Source organism: Tupaia chinensis, unplaced genomic scaffold, assembly GCF_000334495.1.
Source record: "Tupaia chinensis unplaced genomic scaffold, TupChi_1.0 Scaffold000113_1, whole genome shotgun sequence".
In the NCBI taxonomy this organism is placed as follows: domain Eukaryota; kingdom Metazoa; phylum Chordata; class Mammalia; order Scandentia; family Tupaiidae; genus Tupaia; species Tupaia belangeri.
Window position 1 is genome coordinate 3,391,506 of NW_006159577.1, and position 26,437 is coordinate 3,417,942.

At 41.5% G+C, this 26,437-nt stretch overlaps 1 protein-coding gene across 1 annotated transcript in view; it reads left to right on the forward strand.

Annotated features, from left to right (window-relative positions):
* The window catches only part of CPXM2 (carboxypeptidase X, M14 family member 2), a 164,821-nt gene that overhangs the window by 104,282 nt on the left and 34,102 nt on the right, over positions 1-26,437 (forward strand). The window contains exons 6-8 of the mRNA XM_006143965.1: positions 7,405-7,489; positions 8,427-8,577; positions 23,154-23,242. Of these exons, the coding sequence (XP_006144027.1) occupies positions 7,405-7,489; positions 8,427-8,577; positions 23,154-23,242 (325 nt within the window). The remainder of the gene's footprint in view (positions 1-7,404; positions 7,490-8,426; positions 8,578-23,153; positions 23,243-26,437) is intronic.

Consider the following 26,437-nt stretch of genomic DNA (forward strand, 5'->3'; position numbering starts at 1 on the left):
CCTTGACTTTAGTCTGATGAGAGCCACATTAGACTCTTGTCCTACAGAACTGTTGTATAGTAAATTTGTGTTGTTTTAAACTACTCTGTGGTTTTCTGTAGGAGGCAAAGGAAATTCATAGAGTTCTCAAACATTTTCATAGGTCAAGACAAGAGTCCAGGAAGCATAAAGCCCAAAGTGGGACCCTTCCTGAGAAGATATATGGGCATGAGCAATGAATGACCACTGGTCTCCTGTCTCACTCAGTAACTGTGAGCCCACTAAATGTGTGCATATGTGTATATGTTTGTATTGGCCAGAATATGGAGACTTGCATGCTGGAGACATGGCCTGCTCCAAGCAGAAATCAAAGTTCTAGGTTACTTAGAGGGCCATTAACCCTGTTACTTACAGCACTATCATCCATGTGTATCTATTAATATATGTTTGATATTTACATATTCTTTTTCTCCTAGTATTTTCTCAGGAGGCTTGAAATAAGATGGGATTATATTTTTGGTATACCTACTATGATTCCGAGCACTATAGTTGATGCATGTGTGTACATAGTCTCATTTAGTCTTCACAGATAGCGTGATTATACTGATCTGCCTTTGGAGTGTTCTCAGTTTTGCCAAAGCACAGTGAAAGATGTTGGAGGAATTTGGGGCCAGGTTTCCCTGATTCTTTTGGCTTTTCTCAAATATCCCCTTTTTGATGGTGAGATCTCTGCTTCTTAATCCATAAGCTTTCCTCAAGCTCCAGTGGGAAATTTGGCTGCTGCTGTCCAGCTGCACATTTGACTCTCTGGTCCTCAAGGGCTCAGATTTTTTGGTGGGGCGAGTAGGGCTTCCTTATTACTTATGATTACAGCTACATCTTGGTGTCAAATCCAAAATCCCAGGAAATGATGTATTGGCCCAGTGTGGGTCAGGTGTCTAATGTAGGCCAATCAACTGTGGTCACATCATCAAGGTACTGTGATTGACCTAGTTTTTGACAGGGATAACTGTGGCCAAGGTGGAGAATCATATTGCATAAAACACCTGCTCCAAAGGTGATCATGTAGAAGGGTCTAAATAGAAAGATAACTCTCAGAAATAATACAGCTGAAGACACAAAACAAGTTTCCAGTGAGATATAATTAAAACAAGTATATCTGCTGGGCCACTTCCATTTTTGGCACACTTCAAATATTTGAGGTTCTTTTTTTTTTAAGAGAGATTTTTGCTATAGGGTACATGTGCTTGCTGGAGAGACAGAGAGTGGCAGAGAATGACAGAGAGTCAGAAAGTGAAAAATACTCCCAAGGGAGGATAGCCATGCCATAATCCCTTTGCCTCCATTCTCCTCTCAGGATTTTTGGGCATGCATGCACATGCACCTGGCATGAGTTTTAAGACACTGGGTTTAAGACTCAAACCACAGTTGACTACATGGGAATCCAGTGGTGTAACCGTTATGCCATCTGCTAGTTCTGAAATATTTGAGATTCTTAACTCTATTTATCAAAGGCAACTGATATTACATAATAGTCATTAGAAAATGAATCATTAAAATGTAGTTTTCATGTTGATTTATGGTTTCAGTGTTCAATTTAAGGTCTGATAACTTTTCATGAAGACACCTCAGATCCTGTTTGTGTTTGTTAGAATAGAAATTATTTGCATTTGAGAAATGTTGATTACATGTTATGACTGAGAACAACTACTACTAACACTGAACAAGTGTAGCTCTAGACAACTTGACCAAATACCCCAGAAGACTGGTAATTAGTAATGGTCCTGAAATTCTGTGCTTAGAGCCTAGGGAAAAGAGGCTATTATGAAGATCAAAGGCTGGATTGGAGGGAACTATGGTCAAATTATACAAAGATATTTTGTTGTTTTGTTCTTAACTTTTTAAAGTGAAGGAGCCAGCTGGAGCTCAGAGGAGAGTCAGCATTGCCTGGCTCTCTTTCTGCAATCAATAAATTTTTGACACAAATGCTTCTTTACCAGAACTGCATCACATGGAGTTAATAAAACCTCTAGTTACAGAGAATTAAGTGTCACAAAGTTTTGTGATGTGGGATAGTCTCTCTGAGATAAATGGAAAAAAGCTATAAAAGTGCAATGATTCTGGGAACCAGCAGTTAGTGTAATGGCTATGTCGCTGGACTCCCACGTAATCGACCGTGGTTCGCGTCCCGGACCTGGTGGCTTAAAACTCACACCAGGCGCATGTGCGTGCGTGCCCAAGATCTCGAGAGGAGAATGGAGGAGAAGGGACTGTGACGTGACCATCCCCCCTGGGGGGTGATTTCTCGCTTTCTGTCTCTATGTCTCTCTCTGTCTGTCCGGTGAGCGCATGCACACTCTAGCGAAAAAAAAAACCTCTCAAAAAAAAAAAAAAAAAAAGTGCTATGATTCTCAAACCTTCCCCTGAAGATTAGGAGAATAGGAAACAGGGACAGAACTATAGTCTTTGGGGCTGGCTCTCTGATAACAATGGATGTAGCTGTCACAAGTGAGTAAAATATTTAGCTTTTATGTTAGCTAAGGACTATCTTCATTCATTCACCTCCTCTTGCCTTCTGCATTCTTCTGAGCCAGGAGCTTTTCCTCCCACAACCTGCTGCACCTACTTCATTACAACACTTCAGGATACTCTTGAAATTTCTAGTCTACTTCCCTGTCTTCCTCATTAGCTTGGGAAAAAATCCCTGTGTAAAGAGATCATGTATAATTTACCTTTGCATTCTCAGAGGTTAGCATGATATTTGTAATAGTAAGTAGCTGCAGCAGAGTAAGTAGCAGAGCTTAACATATTCTATAATCTTTAAACTTTTCATGTGGGTAGAACTTTAAGACAGTTCGGTCTCACCTCAGCACCATACTGATTAGAAAATATCTCTTCTATCACCTTGGATGATCAACTTTCTTACTTTTAATTAAGATTTAATTAATTCTTAACTTCTTTTTGGTTGTGACAGATTGTTCCCATTACGAGGGCATAAAGGTTTAAGTTTGCAGATCCACTCCCTGGAAGGATCTGGAGGAGCATCTGAATTATGTTATGTTCAACTAGTGATCTCATCTGTTGATATAGCATTTGACAGTGTGTTAATTATGGTAGTATTTCTCCTATGAATAGCTCCTATTTATGGAGCAGTAACTATGGGCCAGGCACTTTGCATGCATTAGCTCATTCAGTCCTCATTTGCCATACAAGGAGGTAGAGTTGTTACCTTATCTAACACCTGCTGATGGGAGGTTACATTACTCTCACACAAGTTATAACTAGTATGTGAAAGAGGATTTCAGTTTAGCTTCATGATCTCAAAGCCTGAGATCTTAATTAGTGTACTATAATATCTCTCAATTTGTAAATTAGTATGTAATCTCCTTGTAGGTATTATTTTCAAAAGATTAGGTAGCTTGTCAAGTTTATATAGTTAGTAAACAACAGACCTGATCTGACTTTAAATGGATAGCAATAATTTTTCTACTTATATTCTCATTGTACATTTATTAAATACCACAATAATAATTTTATTACATATGCGTGTGTGTATGTATATGTGTAAAAACTCACCTTTTTCACTTAGTATTATGCATGTAAGTTTCCTCCATGACTTTTCATGATAACTCAGTTATTTTTAGCACAGATTAACATTGCATTATCTGGACAGATCATAGTTTATTTATCTATTCATCTACTGGAAGACATCTTGGTTGTTTCCAAATTTTGGAAATTATAAATAAAACTGACTTTTTTTTTTTAAAGACTCAGAGGCCAATAAAATCAAATTTTTAAAGTGCTTAAAGGAAAAAAATGTCAACTATTTTCCCAGCAAAAATATCACTCAAAAATGAAGATGAAGTAAAGCCATATTCAGATAATAAAAACTGAAAAGATTTATTGCCAGTGTGTCTGGCTTAAAGGAATATCAAAGGGAGTTCTCCTAGCAGAAAGTAAATGACTTCTGATGAAAATGGAAATGCAACAATAAATGAAGAGCTCTTTATAAATAAGTAGATGTATAATACAATAATATAACATTTAAAATAGGCATATAATTAAAATGGAGTTTCAAAATGATGGAGGGACAAGTGAACTTAAAGTATTTTATAGTGCTAGCATAATCATGGAAGTGGTAGAAATGATCATTTGAATAAGACTGTAGTAACTTAAGAATGTATATTGTAATCTTTAGGGTAATTAGGAAAAAATAGTGCAAGTGTATTATCAGTGTTCTTACAGAGAAAATAGAATAATCAAACCATGATCACTTATTGATGCTCCTTATTCCAATGTAAATATTAGTAGTGATCAAATTTGAGTAGTCAAAATTATGTGCATGCGACAATGATCGAACTGGCATTGTCTTCAAGTATAAATAGAACATTTACCAAAATTGACCATATACTGAGTAATAAATGAAGGCTCAGCAAATGCTTAAGCGTTGACGTGATTCAAAGTCTGTTTTCTTTGTACATGAAATTAAATTAGAAATCGATAATTAAAAAGTAACCAGAAAATCACCAGTTCCCAAACATTAAACTGTGCACTTCTAAATAGGCATGATCAAAGGACAAGTCGTAACAGGAATTAATCTTTTGAATTGAATGAGAATGAAGTTATGACTTACTAAAATTTATGACACACAACTAAGGCAATGTTCAGAGGGAACTTTATAACCTCTGAGATTATATTAGGGAAGAAGAAAAACGGAACCACAATGATCTAAAATAACTATACAGAAAGAATAATAAATCAAAGCAAAAGACTACCAATATGGAAAAAATAAAAATAGTAAAATTAAATATTAGTTTGAGCCTAAATATTAGTTTGAACCTTAGGAAATTCTGACATTCAACCATTTTGATCTATGAAAAAATGGTGGTTTCATATGGTTCAAAATAATAGGAAATACATAATAAACCAAGTCAAAAGTTAGTTCTTTTAAAAGATAAATAAAATAAAATGAATAAACATCCTCTCCTTTATAATCTTAGGGAACCACTATATAAGTGGATGGTGATGGAAACATCATTATGCAGTGCATGACTATACTTAATACTTCAAAGATACTTTAAGCAGGGGGTAACATGACAATATTTCACAGAAAAGTAACCTTTGGCTTCAAGGTAGACTGGGGAGCAGTTTAGATGGCAGGAGACCATTTGGAGACAACTGCAATAGTCCTGGCCTGAGAGATGGGGCGGAGGTGGTGGCAGTAGAGATAAGGAGATTTAGATATGGTCTAGAAAAATATGGGAGACAAGATTGACAACTTGGGGAACCAGCAGTTAGCATAATGGCTATGTCGCTGGACTCCCACGTAGTCGACCGCGGTTCGCGTCCCGGACACCCCCCCTCCCCCCGTGGCTTAAAACTCACGCCGGGCGCGTGTGCGTGCGTGTCCAAGATCCCAAGAGGAGAATGGAGGAGAAGGGATTGCGGTGTGACCATCCCCTCTGGGGGGTGATTTCTCGCTTTCTGTCTCTATGTCTCTCTCTGTCTGTCTGGCGAGCGCACACGCCCTATAGCGAAAACCTCTCCAAAAAAAAAAAAATAAAATAAAAAGATTGACAACTTGGAATTAATTGAATATAGGGGGAGGAAAACTGTGGTAGCAAGGATGACTCTGGATTTTGGCCTCCTCGGTGGCTGGTGTAGCTTTTCTGGCAGAGGCCCTTAGACTGTCATGTTGGGGTACATCTTGGAGGAAATGAATCAGTTGGTCTGGAGCAGCTTAAATTTGCGAAGTTGCTGAGCCGTTAAGTGGAAAGATAAAATAGGCAAAAGACTGTTGTCTGCAGCTCAGAAGAGAGGTCTGAGCCATAGAGTTAATTACTATTCAAATGTGAATTGTGAATTTGTTCATCTTTGATTGTGTGTATGTCTGAGAAGTTACTTGGCTTTCATGTCCTTTCTTCCCTTTCTTCTTTTCATTGGAGAACTTATTTTAATTTTTTTTTCTCACTGCCTCATATTGTTTGTGGGCTTCTTCGGCTGAGTTCTAAATTCATCACCTCCTCCTTGGTAGGATATAGCCCCCACCTCTGTAGTCTGCGTTGCTGGAGCACCTTGGAGTGTTATCAGCTGAAAAACAGACCACAAAGAGAACTGCAGTTATAAGTCATTTGGAAATTATTTGAATGTGGGAAACAGGTTGCTATTTTGGGGAAGGATGATTTTCCAGTGCAAAGGACATGAGCTGTGACTGTGGTGCTTTCAAAAGGCACATTTAATGTATCTAAATCTGTGGTTGTGGGCTCAAGCCAGGAACTCAGAGGAAGGACGTGTCATTACAATCTGATTTCTAGCAAGTACTGAAACAAAGCTGATGGAGAGGAGAAAGGAGAAGAGAAGGTATGAGATAAAGGTTTGTTTCCTAGCATGTATCAAAGCACCTAAGAAAAAATTTTGCAACAAGTCAATCAGATAAACCAGAATGAATGAATGAAAAACCAACTGCTTTTTGTAAATAACATTTACTAATAGTATTGATTCAGATTGTAAACCCAAGTCCTTCTGCAATAGGTCTGCATCCTGAGGCAAAGGAAATTTCACAGTAGGAAATCTAATGGCCAGAATTTTTGAAAAGACTAGTAAATTAGTACTCATTTGTAGTATCTTAAAAATAAAAAGTGAGGATGAGTATATTCAGGAAGACTTTTCTTTGTTGCTTAAAAATGATTGTTATGAAACCAAGGCAAAGAGGAAAAAAATGTGTTTTCCAAATAAAGTTGTTTTTATTGCTAAACCTGTCGGATTGACTTCCACTCTGGGAAGTCAAATTACAGCAGTTTAGTCATTTGTGTGCAGTAAGATGTGATGACAGTGGTCTAGCTTCTGGTCCAGCCTGCACTGGATTCTTGCTGGGTTGGAGATTGTCCATGTGGCTGTGGCAGCCAGAGAATCCTAGCGTCTCTTTGAAACTTAGGCTGTTAATATTGTGACAGGTTCGATCTAGATTGCTGTATTCTTAAGTTAGTTTCTCAGATGAAATTTCTAGATCAATTTGTAGCCTTTACTGCTACTATTTTTCTATACAGGACTCTATTTGGCTTCTACTATGTGTGATGTAATTGTTCAGTACAAATATGTATTTGTATATCTTTATTTGTGTGACCAATGTTTAGTGCTTACTAGGGCCTAGGTCTTGTACTAAGTGTTTAAAGGCTATTAGACCATCTACTGCTGAAGTTATTCCTTTATTGTATGTATTTTTATGGTTTCTACTGAATGGATGAATAAACATGGCATAGATGGATCAGTTACCTGGCTGGGTCCCAAGGCCAATAAGTGTCATAGAGCCAGGGTTGGACTCAGTGCTATCAGCCTCCGGCACCTGCTTTCCTTACCTCTGCACCTCTGTACGAAGAGGTAGACATTTTCAACTATCTAGTCCTACTGGTGTTTTATTTCTCATAGGAGTGACTGGGTGACATCCTATAAGGTCATGGTGAGCAATGACAGCCACACCTGGGTGACTGTTAAGAATGGATCTGGAGATATGGTGAGTCTCTTCTTCCCTCTAACTATGCTTTGTGGGATATACAAAGAAATGCATTGTATGCCTAATCTTTTGGAGGTTTGTGATACTGTATCAACTCAAGCCAGCCACGAAAATTATATGGACTCTGGTCCCCGTTTAATACCCTGAAACTTAGTGCCAAGTGACCCACATTTAGATCTAATGTAAAATTTAGCCTTTATTCCAATCAAAGAGCTACTGGGAGTCAGCCTCTTATATAATTGGCAAGTAAGCCTTGGAAGATTGGTGCGTGGAGCATACTCAAGCCCTTCATCTCTATGAAATTAGAATAGTTTTCTAACTTTTAAAAATGACCTTAGATCTTTCAACCCCATGATGACCTCCAGCTTAGTCAGTTCTTTTCCTGTAACTCTCTTCCTCATATTTCTCACCGTGGTATCTAACGTCTTACACAATCTGACTGCAGTCTTCTTTTTTGGACCATCTTTCTCATTCTTATCCCACACGCACACTCCTGTGTTCCAGTGAAAATGAGTCAGCTACTTTCTGCCTATGAATCCCATCTATGGACTTTCCCAGTTATTGTTTTTTTTATACCCTCGAACCTCTCCCACCCCTACAGGTCTAAAGAGTTTTCCTTCAATGACAATTCCAACAGGATCTCCTCTCCAAAGCTTGCCTGGTCCTTTCCTTCTTCTGAAATTCCCAAAGCATGATGGCCATCCCTTTGCCATGACACTGATAGATCTTTCCTATGATATATAAAGATTACTTCCCCAACCTGACTAAAGAGTGCTTCTGAGGTCCAGGCCTGATTCATTTCTCTTTTCCCTTCAGTGCTTAGTATACTGTAGGTGTCCCTCAATAAGGTCTAGTTGAGTGAGTGAATTACTGACTCTCTTATTTGATGATAATCAAGTTCTAAAAGATTCTCTTTTTCCCTCTTGAGCATAAATAGATATTTGAAGGAAACAGTGAAAAGGAGATCCCTGTTCTCAATGAGTTGCCCGTCCCCATGGTGGCCCGCTACATTCGCATAAACCCACAGTCCTGGTTTGATAACGGGAGCATCTGTATGAGGATGGAGATCCTTGGCTGCCCCTTGCCAGGTGAGTTTACCCTCCTGTACATCCTGGAGGGTAGGAGTACTGATTGCTGATGAAAACCAGATGCTTAGCCAAGGCGAGTGAAAAACCAGTCATTTTCTCATCTGAAAAAAATACATATACATGCTGTGTACAATATTTACAGACATAGGTATGTCGAAAATAAAACAAAAATTTCTCATAATCCTGCTCAGAAGCATTATTAACATTTGGGGTATTGATGTCTCTTGCCATGTGTGGTTTTGTTTACTGTGAGTTTAAGATGATGCATGTTTTAAGGCTGAATATTCACCTATATATTCATAATATATATTTATCTCTCACATATAAATAAAAATATGTATTATATTGGGTTATCAAAAGTCATGATATATTTTTCTATGCAATAATGTGTCTTGACTTTCCAAAGACTATATATATATGTGTGTGTGTGTGTGTGTGTGTGTGTGTTTAATGTGTGTGTGCTTGAGCATAAATAGATATTTGAAGGAAACAGTGAAAAGGAGATCCCTGTTCTCAATGAGTTGCCCGTCCCCATGGTGGCCCGCTACATTCGCATAAACCCACAGTCCTGGTTTGATAACGGGAGCATCTGTATGAGGATGGAGATCCTTGGCTGCCCCTTGCCAGGTGAGTTTACCCTCCTGTACATCCTGGAGGGTAGGAGTACTGATTGCTGATGAAAACCAGATGCTTAGCCAAGGCGAGTGAAAAACCAGTCATTTTCTCATCTGAAAAAAATACATATACATGCTGTGTACAATATTTACAGACATAGGTATGTCGAAAATAAAACAAAAATTTCTCATAATCCTGCTCAGAAGCATTATTAACATTTGGGGTATTGATGTCTCTTGCCATGTGTGGTTTTGTTTACTGTGAGTTTAAGATGATGCATGTTTTAAGGCTGAATATTCACCTATATATTCATAATATATATTTATCTCTCACATATAAATAAAAATATGTATTATATTGGGTTATCAAAAGTCATGATATATTTTTCTATGCAATAATGTGTCTTGACTTTCCAAAGACTATATATATATGTGTGTGTGTGTGTGTGTGTGTGTGTGTTTAATGTGTGTGTGTGTGTGTGTGTATATAAAAATATACATATATATATATATGTATATTTTTATATACACACACACACACACATATATACACATACATACACAGAAAAACAGTAAAATGACATGACATATGTCTTGAACACACATCAATGTCAGTTCATGGTGGGGCTGGGGTAACTACTCAGAGCTTCCCCCAAGTGGTGCTGGGAGTGTGTATGTATACACACACACACACACACACACATTATATATATATATATAAATTTGTGAAACACATTTATTAGTCTTTGACAGATCCTATTATGATGGGTAGTGGCAGTGGTGCAGGGGATGATAAAAGTTTATTTAAGTATGACGATTTACATAGGCTTTTTCTGTTTACTAGCTTCACTTGTGTGGCCTTTGAATTCTCCCTTGCCCTATTCACACATGATGTTATCTGGGGGTGACTCAGGGTTGCTTGAAGAAAGGCGGCTTGATTCACACATACCATCTGGTCCTTGGTGCTGTGCACTCTAGACAGGCCAACCTCATCTGGCTTGTGGCTGATTCTGTATGCCCCTTCAGGGGTTTTGAACCTGTACCAACCGGTATCCATATGCATCATCCTAACCAGACATCTCCAGAAAAGGCATGTAAACCCAAGAACATCCTATGGTACCTCTCTAAGGCCTGCAGGAACTTTAATATTTCTATCTATACGTGAGGAACACATGTTTTTCCATACTTCTCCTCTAGTGAGGCCTTACTGCCCTTGCCCAGGGCTAGGTATGGGCCTGGCTACCTTGGGATGCCTAGTCTCTCCCAGCACCACCTGGGGGCAGGCACCACCAGCTCTGATGCTGTTTCTGTAGTTCCCCCGTCCCACCATGAACTGACATGGATGTGTGTTCAAGGCATTCATCATGTCATTTTACTGTTTTTCTCTCAATCTCAGAATATCCATGGATGTTTAGAATACAAACCCTCTGTTAGTGACAAGGACTGATCTAGCTACCCACTGACTCACCCTCATACTAGACAGGTTTTTATTTTATATCTGTTTGTACCTACTCAATTACAAACTGTTTTTTCATATCATTAAAACTATTAGAGACCATTTGTCTTATGGATGCCTTCTGTCCTAGATCATGGTCAAAATCCTATGTCTTAGTCTGCATTGTATAGTCAGAAGTTTGGTAGTCTCTTTTTTTGTTGTTGTTTTAAATGTTTTGATGCTACAAAGAACTCCACGGAGAACATCCCTGTTGTTCTGTCATTGTCTCACATGCATGTTTGTGATTACTTCCTGAATCTAGATTATGGTATTTAGGATCGCTGGTGCAAAGGATGTGTGTGTTTTTAAGGCTGAGGCAGAGAGCGTGTTGCAGCCTGCCTGACTTTGGATTTGTGCCTCCTTTTGTGGCTGGTTAGTGCTAGAATTACAGCCACAGGTCTAGGCTGCTGTCCCCCTGGGCCTGCTGGGCACATCCTGTGTCTGTAGGCACAGACGTCGGCAGGCGGCTACAGTGAAGGATTCATGGGCTCTGGCCCTCTTCATGCAAGGGCAGGAGTCTTGATCTCCCATTCTGCTCAACATAGCCTCAGTCTGATTGCTTTAGAGAGGAGGGTCATGCTTGCTCTCTGCATGCAGGAATTTGTCTGTTGTTGGTAAAGGGCAAAGGGCAGCCTGCACGAGTCTCATGAAATAAATATTTCCCTATGAAGTTATTCTTAGTGTGTGTGTTAGAAGACAGGTCATGGGGGCTGTTTAAACACTGGCAGAGGCAGAGTTACATTGTGAAATCTGGGTGGGTTTGAAGTACGGACACAGCGTGGTTCTATTTTCCACCCACCAAGTGTTTGCGTCATCTTACTTCTAGAACCTTCTTAGCTATCTACCCACCCAGAGGGAAGCTGGCTGTTCATCTGTGCCGCCTGGTGGTTACTTCTAAGGAGCAAGGGCAACAGAGAGGCCCCCATAAGGCTTGCTTATTGCCCCAGTGCCAGTGAGATTCTTTTGTGGAAGTTAATGAGGCCAAAGCCAGAGATGACCCTATCAACTCAGCTGCCCAAACCCAAGGTGACTTTGTAGTCTAAATGCAGCCTTCGAGATCCTTCTCTTCCCGGAACTCTTCTTTATGAAAAATTCATTTACCTTTGTTTCTGCTTCTCTTTGTTCTGTTTCTTCTATCCGTCACCAGAATCTTCCTGCACACTCTTGTGGGGGCGGAAGAGTGTGTTGGTGCTTTTTAAGACTTCATCAATAATCTTTCCAGTACTTTTTGAGTTGGAAAGTGAATTATCATGTACTATAGTCTACCAATAGGATTTTTAAAGCTCAAAAATAAAAGAAAATGGGGAGTTATTGTTTAATGGGTATACAGTTTCAGTTTTGCGAGGTGAAAAATTCTGGAGCTGGATGGTAATGATGGCTGCACAACAAGGTGACTGTACTTAATGCTTCTGAACTGTGTACTTAAAAATGGTTAGGATGTAAATTTTATGTTCTATTTATTTTTACACATTAAGACTTAGAAAATTAAAATGGCTCTATTGATATTAATTTTTTAAAAAGTAGAGGGGCCAACAGTTGGCATAATGGCTGTCACTGTACTCCCATCTAGTCGACTGCAGTTCGAGTCCCAGACATAGTGGCTTAAACTCACACCAGGAGCATGTGCATGCGTGCCCAAGATCCCAAGAAGGATTCCTCTTTTAATGATATGAAAAAAACAGTTTGTAGTTGAGTAGATACAAAGCGATATAAAACAAAATCTTGTCTAGTATGAAGGTGAGTTAGTAGGTAGCTAGATCAGTCTTTATCACTAACAGAGAGTTTGTATTCTAAACGTCCATGGATATTCTGAGATTGAGAGGAGAATGGAGGAGAAGGGACTGTGGAATGGCCATCCCCCCCTGGGGAGTTATTTCTCACTTTCTATCTCTCTGTCTTTCTGGTGAGCGCACATGCCCTACAGCAAAAACCTCTCTCAAAAGAAAGAAAGAAAGGAAAAAAAGTAGAAGAAATTACTCTTCCCCAGTTTTGAATGAACTTGTCCATTTTGGACTAAAGATCTATACTCATCAGAACCCAAGGAGAGCTTAAGATATATTTTTAGAGCCAACCAGTAGCATGGTGGTTTAGGTGGCTGGATTCACCATGGACAATTGCTCGGTTTGAGTCCCAGACCCGGTAATTGAGAAATATGCAGGGCGTGTATGTGTGCATGACCAAAATCCCAGAAGGAGAAATAGAGAAGAAGGTATTATGTCATTAAACCCCCCACACACCCTAATGAGGGTGCTTTCCCACTTTCTCTCTCTCTCCCCTCCTCCCCAACCCCATCTCTGGTGAGATAGAAAAAAAAAAGAAAAAGAAAGTGATAAATTTTTAATAATAAGTAATTTATATTAAGACAGTTATGTGTTAGTCTACTTCAAGATTACAGCATTGGTGGGACCAGCAGTTACTGTAATGGCTATGTCGCTGGACTCCCATGTAGTCAAAAATGGTTCGAATACTGGACCCGGTGGCTTAAACTCATGCCGGGCGTGTGTGCGTGCGTGCCCAAGATCCCGAGAGGAGAATGGAGGAGAAGAGATTGCAGTGTGGCTATCCCTCCTGGGGGGTGGTTTCTCACTTTTTTATCTCTCTGTCTCTCTGGCAAGCACATGTGCCCTGTAGTAAAAACCTCTCACAAAAAAAAAAAAAAAAAGATTACAGCATTGGTGGTTTTCAGGTATTTTGCTGTTGTAAGCAACAGTCCCTGGGTCTTAAAAGGACTCAATGAGCTTTGCACACAATTATTTCATAGGGTGAGAAGGTTGTGCCCTGGATCCTGGAAAATGACCTTTGGAATGGGAGGTGGCAATTCTTGAGCCCCTGGGGCTTCCCAACACTTTCTATTATGAATATGGGACTCTTCAGGGGGAAGTATCACTCCTAACCACAAAGTCTGAGTGACTGTCCTCTCCCCAGAGAGTGCTGAGGTGTTCCAGATTTTTGGACATGATTCAGAGAAACACGTGCTGAGATGTACAGGGGGGGTTTACTCTTCTTCAAGAATGGAGGAGTAGCCAAAGGGCAGAACTCAAAACTCATTCCTCTGGGCCAGCCAGGCTCTCCTGAATTGCTGTATCTCCTTCCTCCTAATACATCTACCCTCCTGGTTCATGTTTATCAGCTCATATATTATTGAAAAGTTATTTTGATTATAAGACGACTACCTTTCTTGATGACCTGTAATAATGCTTCAGCCAGCTCACCCTTTCTCAGTATGTATAAAGTAGGAGAAGAAGGGATATTGCTCTGTTGGGTCATTATAGGTACAAAGACTTTACATAAATCCATTTGCTTTGATACCTTCCACTTTTCTTTATAAAGTCAGGCCACTAGTTTGAATGCCCTTTTGTACCAAGAAGCTCATCATTAATTTGAGCATGAAATTACCCATGCTCTCCTTTGAATTTAGGCTTTTTGTTTGTTTGTTTTTGTTTTGTCTTGTCTTGTTTTGTTTTGTTTTTGCTAAGGGCAATGTTCTCAGCCTCTTGTTGAGGATTATTGATGACCATAGGAGCACTCATTGCGATTCTCTGTACCAGCTGCAGCCCCTCTCACATCTGTGCTTGCAAAAGTGTAAGCCCCTCTAGACAGCTCATCACTTGGCTCTGTGAATCATATCCCAAACCCCAGGACATTTCAGCACTATGCAAGGAGATTGCCATAGCTTTAAAAAAGGAATGGTTTTGGAGCCAGCAGGTGGTATGGTGGTTAAGGCGCTGGACACTCCCACATGGTTGACCATGGTTCAAGTCCCGGACCAGATGGCTTGCTTTCTCATTTTCCCTCTCTCTCTCTCTGTATATCTCTATGATCAAATTAAAATCAATGAATCAATGAATGAATTAATAAAACTGAAAAAAGAAGTGGCTTTTTAAAAAAAGCAATAGTTTCACATTCCTTTCAGGGGAAACCTGGTGAACAGAAAGGGCATGATCAGACCTGGGTTCAAATTCCACTTCCATTCCTTGGCAACTGTGGAAATAGGCTGTGCCTTGCTTTCTTTATCTATACTTTTCCTATGGAATTGTGACTAAGTCCTTCTACTTCTGGGGTCACCCTTTTATTAAACATCCAAATAAAATAACTCATTCTCTTATCACAGTACCTATGGAAAATCCTGAGTCTCCCACCGTAGTATTTCTGTGGAGGCTACCTGGTTGCCTCTGCCTCCTGCTTTACATCTCTTCCCTCAGTTCTGCTCTTGGTTACTTGAGGTCTTCCCTGCCAGCTATTCTAGATTCTAGAACAACAGTCTTCACTGTTTCTATTCATCATGTATTCCTCATGATTTGCATGAGTGCCTATTGCAGAAGGTGTGAGAATAACAAAGGGACTTTACTACATACAACATGAAACCTTGAAGACGCAACAACCATTTCTCCTCCTAAGGTTCTTCATTACTGGAACAAAGGGCATCCATTGCCTCCCACCTCCCTCCTCAGACTGGCTGCTGCCATGCTGCTGAGACGGTGCTCTCCCTATGCAGACCTGTCTTCCATGTCCTGTCTCTGACTGTTGTTCTCTGATTTCCATCTTTGTGGGTGGGTGGGATGTCTGGTTATTTCTTTCAGATAGAGACCATGAACTCCTTCTTCTCTCTTCTCATCTCTTAGTTATCTTATGCTTAGCCTTTCAAAACCATGAGTTCATGCCTCCCCTAGAATGCAGAAGAGGTTGCTCTTTTCATTTTTAATTTTTCAGCTCCTCTTCCATTCCTGATATGTAGACATTATGAAGATTAGATAAGATGTTTGCAGGGTGCCAGCACATACTAAGTGCTCTTTCTCCTTCTTCCTTCGTTTACTCTCCTTAGGTTGTCTGTTCTGTGGCTTATGCACTTCTAAGGTCGCTAGTCCCCATGGTTGGTGGGTGGATGAGAGAGAAGGTATTTTATTTCTTCTCATTGCTGCTAACCTTCTCCTGGTTTTGTTTTCTGCCCTCTCTGTGTATGATTTACTGATGGTGCTTAACTTCTACTTTTCCAACAATGGCAATGCTAAGCCTCACCCTCCCCTTCTCCTCTGTGTCAATGACTCTGGCATTTGAGATCGAAAGGATGAGTCACATGGAGAATGAAGGATTTCTCTCCTGTTTCATCTGAAACTCTGGCCTGGGTTTGGCTATCACAGCAATAAGTCCTGCTTTGGGGAAAAGGTATGAAAAGCGGGAGGCAGAAGGCAGCCAGGTACCCTCCCTAGGAGCCCCCAGAAACACTAGGGAATAAGACTAAGGTGTATAGAAGCAGCTTAGTTTGGAAAGAGGGGCAATTCTTTCAGTGGATTTTTGTACAGAGCTCACCATGACTGACTACACTAAGCTGAATAGTGTCCCCCCCAGAATTCATGTCCACCTAAAATCTCAGATGTAATCTTGTTTAGAAATAGGGTCTTTACAGATATAATCAATTAAGATGAGGTTATACTGGATTAGGATGGGCCATAAATTTCAATGATTGGTGTCCTAGGAAAAGGAAACAGAGATAAAGAAACACACACAGGGAGAATGTCATGTAATGACAGAGGCAGATTGGGGTGATGCAATTGCAAGCCAAGGGTTGCCAACAACTGCCTGAATCTGGAAGAGGTAGAAAGGAAAGGATCCTCCCCTAGAGCCTTTAGAGAGATCATGGCCATGCGGATATCATGATTTTAAGCTTCCATCCTTTAGAACTGTGAGAGGATAAATTTCTTTTGTTCTAACCACCTGGTTTGTGTTACTTTGTTGAGGCAGCCCTAAGAAACTAATGCACTGACAGATCTAAGACAGCATACTGTTTCATAATGCTCAGTCCTGAGGATGTGGCTTTGATTTATCCACCCACTCCACCCCATCTTCCATTCTGTTCTGCCGTGGTAATAAGGTAATAGCATTATAACATCAAACAGACACCTTTCAGAGGTCTTCTGGGTTCTAGAAAGTTATCTTTTGCAAACTGGCTTTTCCTAAATAGCTTGTTTAGAATACCATCCTCCATTCATTTACTCACTCATGTATTTATGTATCAAACACTATGGAGCACCTGCTCAGAATCCCCCGATTCTGCATTCTGCGGTAAGACAAACCCAGTTGGTGCCCCTCCTTTCTTATGCGTCTGCCTCCCCCATAACTCCTCCTCAGTTCAGATGGGGTCAAACCTTGTTGACTGCAGCCTGGCCACCCTACAGCACAAGGCAGCTTGCCCTTACAGCTTAAATAAAGTATGATTTCTCTTCTTGGTCCAACTGCCCAGAGCTGATTATTCTGGGAAACTGTTAAAGCAGCAGCATTCTTGATGGTCTTCTTTCCTGACAGCTTTACCTGTCAGTCAGGTTACAAATTGGCCCTGGGGTTGTCTGCAGAGCAGCATCAGCCAAGGGATCTGAGGGTTTTATGGATTTCTGTGAGCTATACAATGCAGAAGCCTGCAATTAGGGTTGCATGAACTGGGAGTGTAAGTAAATAAGTACACACGATGTGCTGCTCTCTTAGGAGCCACAGGGGCCAGTGGGTTTGTTGCTTTCACTAACAGTAATGATGCAGGATCAGGTCAGACTCTGCCTGGGGGCCTACAGCTCCTGTGTCTCTCTTGGACCTGCTCTATAGTAATGACTCTCATAGTCATGAGAGTGACAGGTATGGTCAAGTTCAGTGATATATGGTGTATTTATGGTGTATTCACGACATGGTACAAGTAACAGCTCTTCTGAGTCAAAACTTTGCCATCACCCTCTAAAAACATCCTGAGCCCTTCAAGTAATCCCAATCCCCCTTCCTCCTTCCCGAGCAGCCTCTCTCTCCTCTGTCTCTGTGGACTTGCCAGTTCTGGATATAGCATACCAACGGAATCATGAGCCCAGCGACTCTTGACTGCAGGTGAGCCCCCTCTTCAACAAAGAAATCCTCTTCCTCTGCTGGCTAAAGTCCCACTCATTTCAATCAAGATCTCAACCAGGGACCAGCAGTTAGAGTAATGGCTATGTCACTGGACTTCCATGTAGTCGACCGTGGTTCACGTCCTGGACCCGGTGGCTTAAAACTCACACCGGGCGCATGTGCGTGCGTGCGTAAGATCCCGAGAGGAGAACGGAGGAGAAGGGATTGCGGCATGGCTATCCCCGCTGGGGGGTGATTTCTCGCTTTCTGTCTGTCTGTCTGTCTCTTTCTGTCTTTTTGGCGAGTGCACGCGCCCTATAGCAAAAACCTTCAAAAAAAAAAAAAAAACCAAAAAAAAAAAAAACCAAAAAAAAAAAAAAAAACCAACCAAAAAGCAGCAAATAGCAAGACAGAACAGGCCAAGAATCTTGACATATGGTGTGCAGCTTGTGCCTGATTTGGGACTCAGAAGACCCAAACTGTGGCTGATTTAGACACCAGCTTGGGCACAAATGAGAAAGTGAAGATGGGAGGGGTTCTGATTCTGCTAAGCCTACTTTGGGACTTCTTTGTACCTTTCCTAGATCTCCAGATTATGTATATGTGTATGTGCATGTGAGAGAGAGAAAGGAGAGAGGGAAGAGAGAGTAGCATTCTTGACAGGGTCTTGTCATGCTGTGACCTCCCCCCGCCCCAGCCTTCTCTTAATAGCTTGTCTGGCTCTTAGGTGCCTGCATACACACCTAGCCTGTTTAAGATCAGGCTGACTGGGGATCTAAGCTTGCTGGCTTCCACATACTGCAGTTCAGTGCACTACCACCTCGCCACCGAGGTTGGGCTTAAATCTGGTTTTCCCATCCTACCTTTTTTGATCTTGGTCTTCACATTGGTCTCCAGCCTAGCTCACAGCCCTGCTACATGGAGGACTGAGCAGCTTGGGAAGCTCAGGCTTCTTGCTATTTATAGTTTGATCTTCATCTGACCTCTTCATCCTAATTCCTTCTTCTAAACATGCTATCAATGTGTATAAGGGACCTGGGAACATCAGATTGTTTGCTGCCAGGTACGGGATTTGTTCCTTCTTAAGCTGCTTGAAGTTGCAGAGGAGGTGCTTAAAGTTCAAGGAAAGGCAGCGGAATCTAGGGTGTCAGTGTCTCTCTGTCTCACATGTCTCTCACCTCTTCCTATCTCTCATGAATCCTTCTTGACACAGAAGATTAAGAAGAGCCGGCCTGTGCTATACTTTTATTAGTGTCTCTGGATACGTTGGCTCGCCCCATGACCCTTGAGTGAGCCCTTCATGGTTGGAGGCCTTGTTTCTTTCTTTTTTTTTTTTCTTTTTTTGGAGAGGTTTTTGCTATAGGGCACATGCACTCACCAGACAGACAGAGAGAGACAGAGAGACAGAAAGTGAGAAATCTCCCCCCAGTGGTGATAGCCACGCCGCAATCCCTTCTCCTCCATTCTCCTCTCAGGATCTTGGGCACACACACACACGCGCCTGGCGTGAGTTTAAGCCACTGGGTCCGGGACTCGAACCACGGTCAACTACGTGGGAGTACAGCGACATAGCCATTACGCTAACTGCTGGTCCCGGAGGCCTTGTTTCTTTCATACTATTTTCTCAGCATCTCCACATGCTGGGTCCTAGCATGCGTTCAGTGAACAATATAATGAAGCCAGAGAAAGCCTTTCATCTCATAATTAAAGCTACATCACTAAGCACTGGCTGAATGCGGGTCATACCTAACCACAAAAGAGGTCATGAAGTTGCTCTCTTAGTTGCTGTGGTCATTAAGATAACAGACCAATTGGCTGACTAATTAGTGGTTAATTTTTAATCAGGAAACATTGGTATGCAGACATGTGGTGTGAGGCAAAGTTGTGGTTCTTAAGAAGTCAAAATAATTATGGGACCAGCAGTTAGCGTAATGGCTATGTTGCTGGACTCCCATGTAGTCGACCGCAGTTCGAGTCCTGGACCCGGCGGCTTAAACTCACACCGGGCATGTGTGTGTGCGTGCCCAAGATCCCAAGAGGAGAATGGAGGAGAAGGGATTGCGATTTGGCCGTCCCCCCCTGGGGGGTGACTTCGCTTTCTATCTCTCTGTCTCTCTCTGTCTGTCTGGCGAGCGCACGCAACCCTATAGCGAAAACCTCTCCAAAAAAACAAAAGTGATTTTAAGCTGTGTAATTAAGTTATCACATAAAGAGAAATGCTTCTGGGATCAGCACATGGTGTAATGTGCTGGACGTCACTGGACTCCCACATGGCCAACTGCTATTCGAGTCCTGGAATGGAGTCTTGAAACTCAGGCTGGGTGCATGTGCATGCATGCCCAAAATCCCGAGAGGAGAGTGGAGGAGAAGGGATTGTGTTGTGGCCATCCTCCCGAGGGAGTGTGATTTCCTGCTTTCTATCTCTCTGGTGAGCACGCACACTCAATTGCAAAAATCTCTCTAAGAGAGAGAGAGAGAGAGAGAGAGAGAGAGAGAGAGAGAGAGAGAGAAATGCTTCCTAGGAGTTGTTTGGGTTGGTTTAATAGGGTGACCATCTGTCCCCATCTTCCTGGGACTGTTCGGGTTTCTAGGACCTAACACTTTAACTCATGTGCTTTGTTTGTTTGTTTAGTGTATTTATTTTATTCATGATAAATAATGTGTATGTATATGAGAGCCGATTGGACTCCTTGACAGGATCTCATCACCCTGCAGTCCACTTTCCTAGCACCTCAGTTCCGAGTATCTTCAGCACACACACAGACACTGACACACTGATTAGCCTTAAGGAAGGAAAACTATTGCCAAACTTGTAGCTCTCTCGCACTCACAACTCTGAGTTTTTCTCAGCCCTTTTTGAGAACCTTGAAGGCGTGACTTGTGTTGGAAAAGGAAAGGACTTTTAAGTCTTTGGAAAATGGTTCCAGAGGCTTAGAGAGTGTTGAACAGCCTTAGAAAGCAACCTGTGGGTGAGTTAAGTACTTCTGTAGCTTTGCTTTGTAACTCAAAGGTGTGGAAATCAAAGAAATTGAAAGGAAGGCAGCTTGCTTGAGGCGTGGTCAGCCTGCACTCCCCAAAGAAAAGTGCTAGAAAAATAATCAGGGGTTCGGCTAAGCCTGAATAGCTTTTGCTCACTTATCTGGACAAAATGCCAGTTTCTCCTCCCACATTTTTCCTTTGCCGTGACAGTTATTTGTTTCTAATAGTATTCCTGGAAGATGTTTTGTGAATATTAAAAGCTACATTTTCAATGTTTGGGTCTATATATGACTTTTGTTTTTTGCTTATAGGGTGTATGCACTCACCAGAGAGTGAGAGAAACAGAGAAAGTAAGAAATCACCTCCTGGGGAGGTTGACACACCACAATCCCTTCACTCCAGTCTCCTCTTGGGATTTTGGACATGCACACACATGCACCTGGCATAATTTTCAAGCCATTGGATCCAGAACTCAAATCATGCAACTGGCCATGTTGGATCCAGTGCCTTAACCTCCACCCCATCTGCTGACCCTATGTGTGTCCTTTAAGTTTTTGCATCAGTTCTCAAAGGTGAAGCCAGTCTTTAGGTGAACCTAGGCATGTTTGTTATGGCAGTTGTGATCTGTGGCTGTGGGGTACAGGCACCCAGGTAGTTCAGTGGGCAGTAAATGTATCCAACATGGTCTGAGTGCCTCGTCCCCTCCAGTGGGGTGGTCAGTATTTTCATACAGTGTTTCTCAACCTTTGGAGCTTGTGCAGTCAGCTGGGATTTTGTTCAAATGTGTGTTCCTATGCAATGTATCTGGACTGGGTCTAGCAAGCAGCCACTCAGCCTGGTCGCTCAACCACATGTGATGGCACCTATCAGCCTTGCTGTTCCTGATACCACAAGGAGTAAGTCCTGTCTTTCTACTACCTGCCTCTGCACTGGCTCCAGATGGGCCCTTCAAGCCACTGAGATAATCAGATGGCTCCTGTGGTTCCCATGTTACTCCCAGGGCCCCTAGGGTGGTTGTCTAAAGCACCATTCTTTCTCCTCTATGTTGGAGGTAGCTCTGAGCTGCCACGATTTCCCACTACAGATGTTATCAGGCTGGTTGACTGGGGAGATTTTAGCCTCTTTGGCTGTCTATCTTTCTTTCTCACTTTCTTTCTTTCTTTCTTATTTTATTTTATTTTATTTTTTTACTTGCTGGAGAGAAAGAAATAGTGAGAGGGAAAGTGATAAATCGCTCCTCCCCCCGGGGGGGGGATGATCATGCCACAGGACCTTCTCCTCCATTTTTTCTCCTGGGATCCTGACCACGAATGCACATGTACCTGGTGTGAATTTCAAGCTATTGGGTCTGGAACTCGAACAGCAGCAGGCCATGTGGAGTCCAGTGATGTAACCACTATGTCATTTACTGGCCCCTCTTTGACTTCATCAGATGAGAATAAGCTTAGGGCCAACTGAGTGGTTTCTTCCCAGCTACCCTCTTTCTTCCTCCTCCCTGTCCCCTCCTTTCTTATGTCTTCTTTGTTTTTGTCATTATATAAACAACATAGGTGTATAGGAATTAAAGGGGGAAAGTCAACACATATGGAAGGAATTAAGTGAAGGGCAGACATGTCCTCCTCAATCCCTGAATCCCAGTCCCTGGAGGTTACCTTTGTTTATACATTGAGATTATACCTACTAGGTATAATCTTTAAATCCCACATAAGGAACCCCAGCCCTTTCTTGATTTAGTGTTAAAAGGATTCTGTCTCTCATGTGACTGGAAGCCCCAAGAAAGTTTGGCTATAGGGCTGGTTGATTCAGTTGCTCTTTGTGTGGTTGGGTTCTGTGTGTTTACTCTGGATCATCCACATCATGAAGGCCATCTTTGGGCTGGTTCCTCTTGTGATCAGGTGGCCACACTGGTGGCTGAGCATGCATTTCTTTATTCTTACAGCTGGGAGAGAAGGGTATTTCCACTCACTTTTCTGTGCCAATAAAGTAGTTACCTTCAGTCTGGACTGATTAGGGTAACAAGGATGTGCTGTGCTCTTATTGGCCTACACTAATCATTTGGACTCCTAGATGGGGATTTGAAGTCTTCCTAGAAATGGGAAGATGGGATTGCCACACACAGGGCTTATCTTAGGAAACATGAAAGACTGGGTACAAAACTAATAGTGTCCATACACTTTCCAAAATCCCCATGCACATGACTGTAGTCTTGATATTCATTCTTATATTTATTTAATCCTGACAGTTTGACAGGTACCTAGGTTATCTTATCTAATAGTAGCAATAAACAGATGAGGGAAATACCATTCTTAGCCTTGCGTACACGTGAAAAATTAAGACAAAGACTGCTCAAATGATTTTCCCAAGGTCACACAGCATGGAAGTAGAAGATCTGAGATTTGAATCCATGCATGCAGCCTCCACACTCTTAACCTTGGATAATTCTGACACTCAAGTTGCTTCCTGTGGACTAGTTTCTCATCTCCAAGTCAATGTTAGAAACTAGAGATTGGGCTGTACTGGGGATGCTTTGCTGTCCTCCCAGTTCCCACATGAATCAGGCCCCTAACAGAGATACCAATAAGTGAAGAATGTTGTGAGTGAATTCAAAGCTGTATTTCTGTCCCTAGATCCTAATAACTATTATCACCGCCGGAACGAAATGACCACCACTGATGACCTGGACTTTAAACACCATAGTTACAAGGAAATGCGCCAGGTAAGACCCAGACCTCAGTGTCATGCTAGGGATTTGTCAAAAGAGCAACATGTCTTGCACCCATAAGCAGTTAATTTAAAAAAAATACACACATGTGCACACAGACACACACACACACACACATAGGATGATTTGTTAGTAGATTGAAATCTGAATAATCACTGATTTTCTGAAGACACATTAAATGCATCATTTCAAGATTGAGGATGCCTTGTTGGGATGACCAGAGGTAGGCTTCCTTGCTACCAAATGGTTGAGATAGAATTTGAATCCAGACTTTTATCATTTAATATTCTATTTCTTTTTCTTTCTTTCTTTTCTTCTTTTTTCTTTCATTCTTCCCTTTTTTTCAGGTTTTTGCCATAGGACACATGCACTCACTGAAGAGAGACAGAGAGATAGAGAGAGAGAAAGTGAGAGATCATCCCTGGGGGGAATGGCCATACCACAATCCTTTATCCATTCTCCTCTTCAGATTTTGGGCAAACATGCACATGCACCCAGTGTGATCTTTCAAGCCACTGGGTCCAGGACTTGAATCTCTATAGACTATATGGGAATCCAGCACCTTAACCACCTTGTCACCTGCTAGTACAATATGCTATTTCTTAATAACTACTGCATATTTGAGGGATATAACTGATTTAAAGGTGTGGATTATCTGCAGAGGTAAAGAAGAAAAAGGATCTAGAACAACTTTGGTAATGATAATGGCAGGAAACATCCTCATGTGGCCAGATGCTATGCTCAGCAGTTCACATGCATTAATGTTTTCAGTTCTCCAAATAACTCTAGAACGGTAGGCTGTTGTTATCCTTATTTTACAGAAGCAGAAACCATGTCATCAAGACAATATGTAACTCTACCCTTACTTAGATTCTCAGAATTTTTATCTTTATTGTATACTAGAATCACCTGGGGAAATTTGTATATACTAGAGTCACCTGGGGAAATCCATAAAAATACCTATACTTGAACTCATCTCAAATCAATCAAACAGACTCCTTAGGGGAGGGCCTGGGGGTTCAAATTTTTAAAAGCTCTCCCTGTGACTCTGTTGTACAGTCAGCTTTAGAACTTCTGGTTGATACCTTTATAGTTCTTAGTACTGTTTGAAGGAAAATAACAATCTCACATGAGATTTTTTTCCCCTAGATTTAATCACAGAGGTCAATAATTACGAGCCTTTGAGAGCACTTCCATCCTGGGCGCAGAAGAGGGAAGGAACCATGCACTTATTTGGACAAACTATAATGAAAGGCAGACCTTATGCTAAACATGTTACCTGTCAAATCCCATTCTGTGTTCACTCTCGAGCATGTATATGGGGAATTGCGAAAAATGGAGAACTTATGTAACTAAAAATCTATTTGAAAAGACAGAGCAAGAAGAAATATTTTACAAATACGCTTATAGAATAAGGATTCACCAAGAGCAAATGAACATGGCTCAAAGGGAGGGTTCGTTGATTCAGAGGGAAATAACCAGCTGCCCTGTACAAATGTGGGAGATGTTTCCAAGGTGGGAGCAATTAGGCTGAGCCCCAACCCCATGGAATGAACAAACCTAGTTTGTCTTGAGGTAATTTAACTTGATATATTCACACACAGCTTCCAGACACCTGTCAGCACAGACTTAGAGGTGGGATGTGTTAAAAAAATCTTCTTGCTGTCTTGCTCTTCAGAAATCAAGATAATATGTTTGGACTTGAGGTCTGTGAATCATCCCTGATGCTCTGCCTTCGTTGGGTATTTATATGACTGCCCACTGTTCCATAGATGGAGCACTTGTGTATTAACTCAGCCTTGCTCACTGGACATCTCGGGACAGCATTCCGATCCCAGAAATCAAATACCACCTCCCATGTACAATTAACAAGACCATTAAATGTAAATTCATTTGAAATGAGCTAACTGCACGAGGAAGGTCTGGGTAGCTGCTGTAAGTAGTGGCGTTGCATGGAGAATTGGGGTTCTCTGCACATAGGAAGGACAGTGGAGTGTGCATGAGTACACCAGGTATCAGTACTAGGCATCTCTGATCACCATCACTAGATGGCTGTTGAAGCTAAGTGGAACCTTTGGATTGTCAATGCAGCTGCCTCAAGTGACACTGAGTGACTCCTTTGAGGTTCCACAGCCCAGAAGCAGTCACTGGAAACTTTCCTGAGAAGCATCTCAGTCTGGAAGAGTGTTCAACCTGGATGTGATTTGTCACTTGGATTTCTGGCTCCTGGGCATGGGAAAGAAGATATAGCATTTTTAGCAATTTCCCTGTATGAAGTCAGTTGAGTTACAATAAAAATCTTTCTACCTTAAGAAAAAATTATTAGTTTTTGCTACCATTGAAGAGATATTTACAACAAATAAAAAAAAAATAGGAACAGAAGCAAGAAGTGAGAAGAGAAAATAGGAAACCTTACTGCATTATAGAGAAAAATAATGAGAATGAGTGTCCCTACTGTGCAGGAAGTGCTATTAGAGCACTGACTTGTCAGGCACTGTTTCAGGCCTAGGGGAAATGCAGGTGGTTGGGATGGGAAAAGGAGGAGAGGAAAGAGAGAGTTACCCAAACATCAGTATTGCACAGCAGAAAAAGAGAATTGTTCTGAGAGTGGTGGTCTTCATAATGTGTTTTGATTTATGATTGCTTAGTTGTTTATTATTTACATGTACATTGTCTGTTTCTCTTATTTGGGACAATGCAGGCGGAGACTCTATTGTTTTCTCATGAATCCACAATGTACATTTGATTGACTTGAATATTTGAGGTTGTAATCATGGAAGATGGGAGGGAGAAGTCTACTTGGCCTTGGTTGGGCTGGTTTGGTTGCAGATGGGGTCAATTTTAATCCAAGGTGTGTGGCCAGGTGTTAGCAGGCAGAGACAGAAAGGTGTTCTCAGCAGAAAGAACAAGCAAAGATGTGAAGGTAGGGATATACAGGCATGTTTCTGGAACAACTGACAGTCTGCTAGGAGAGGAGACTGATCCTGAGTGCTTCAGAGAGAATTTTTGTCCTGGGTCTGAGGTCAATGGAGGTTCTATATAAGAACAGAACTATGTTTCAAGAAGTTGTATGGAGAGGATATTGACAAGGATTATCATAGTCCCAAGAGAGGGACCTCCTGGGCTTGCAGAAGGGTGATTGGAAGAGACGTTTCTGAGGCAGGCTGTCTAACACTAGGTCACCTGGTG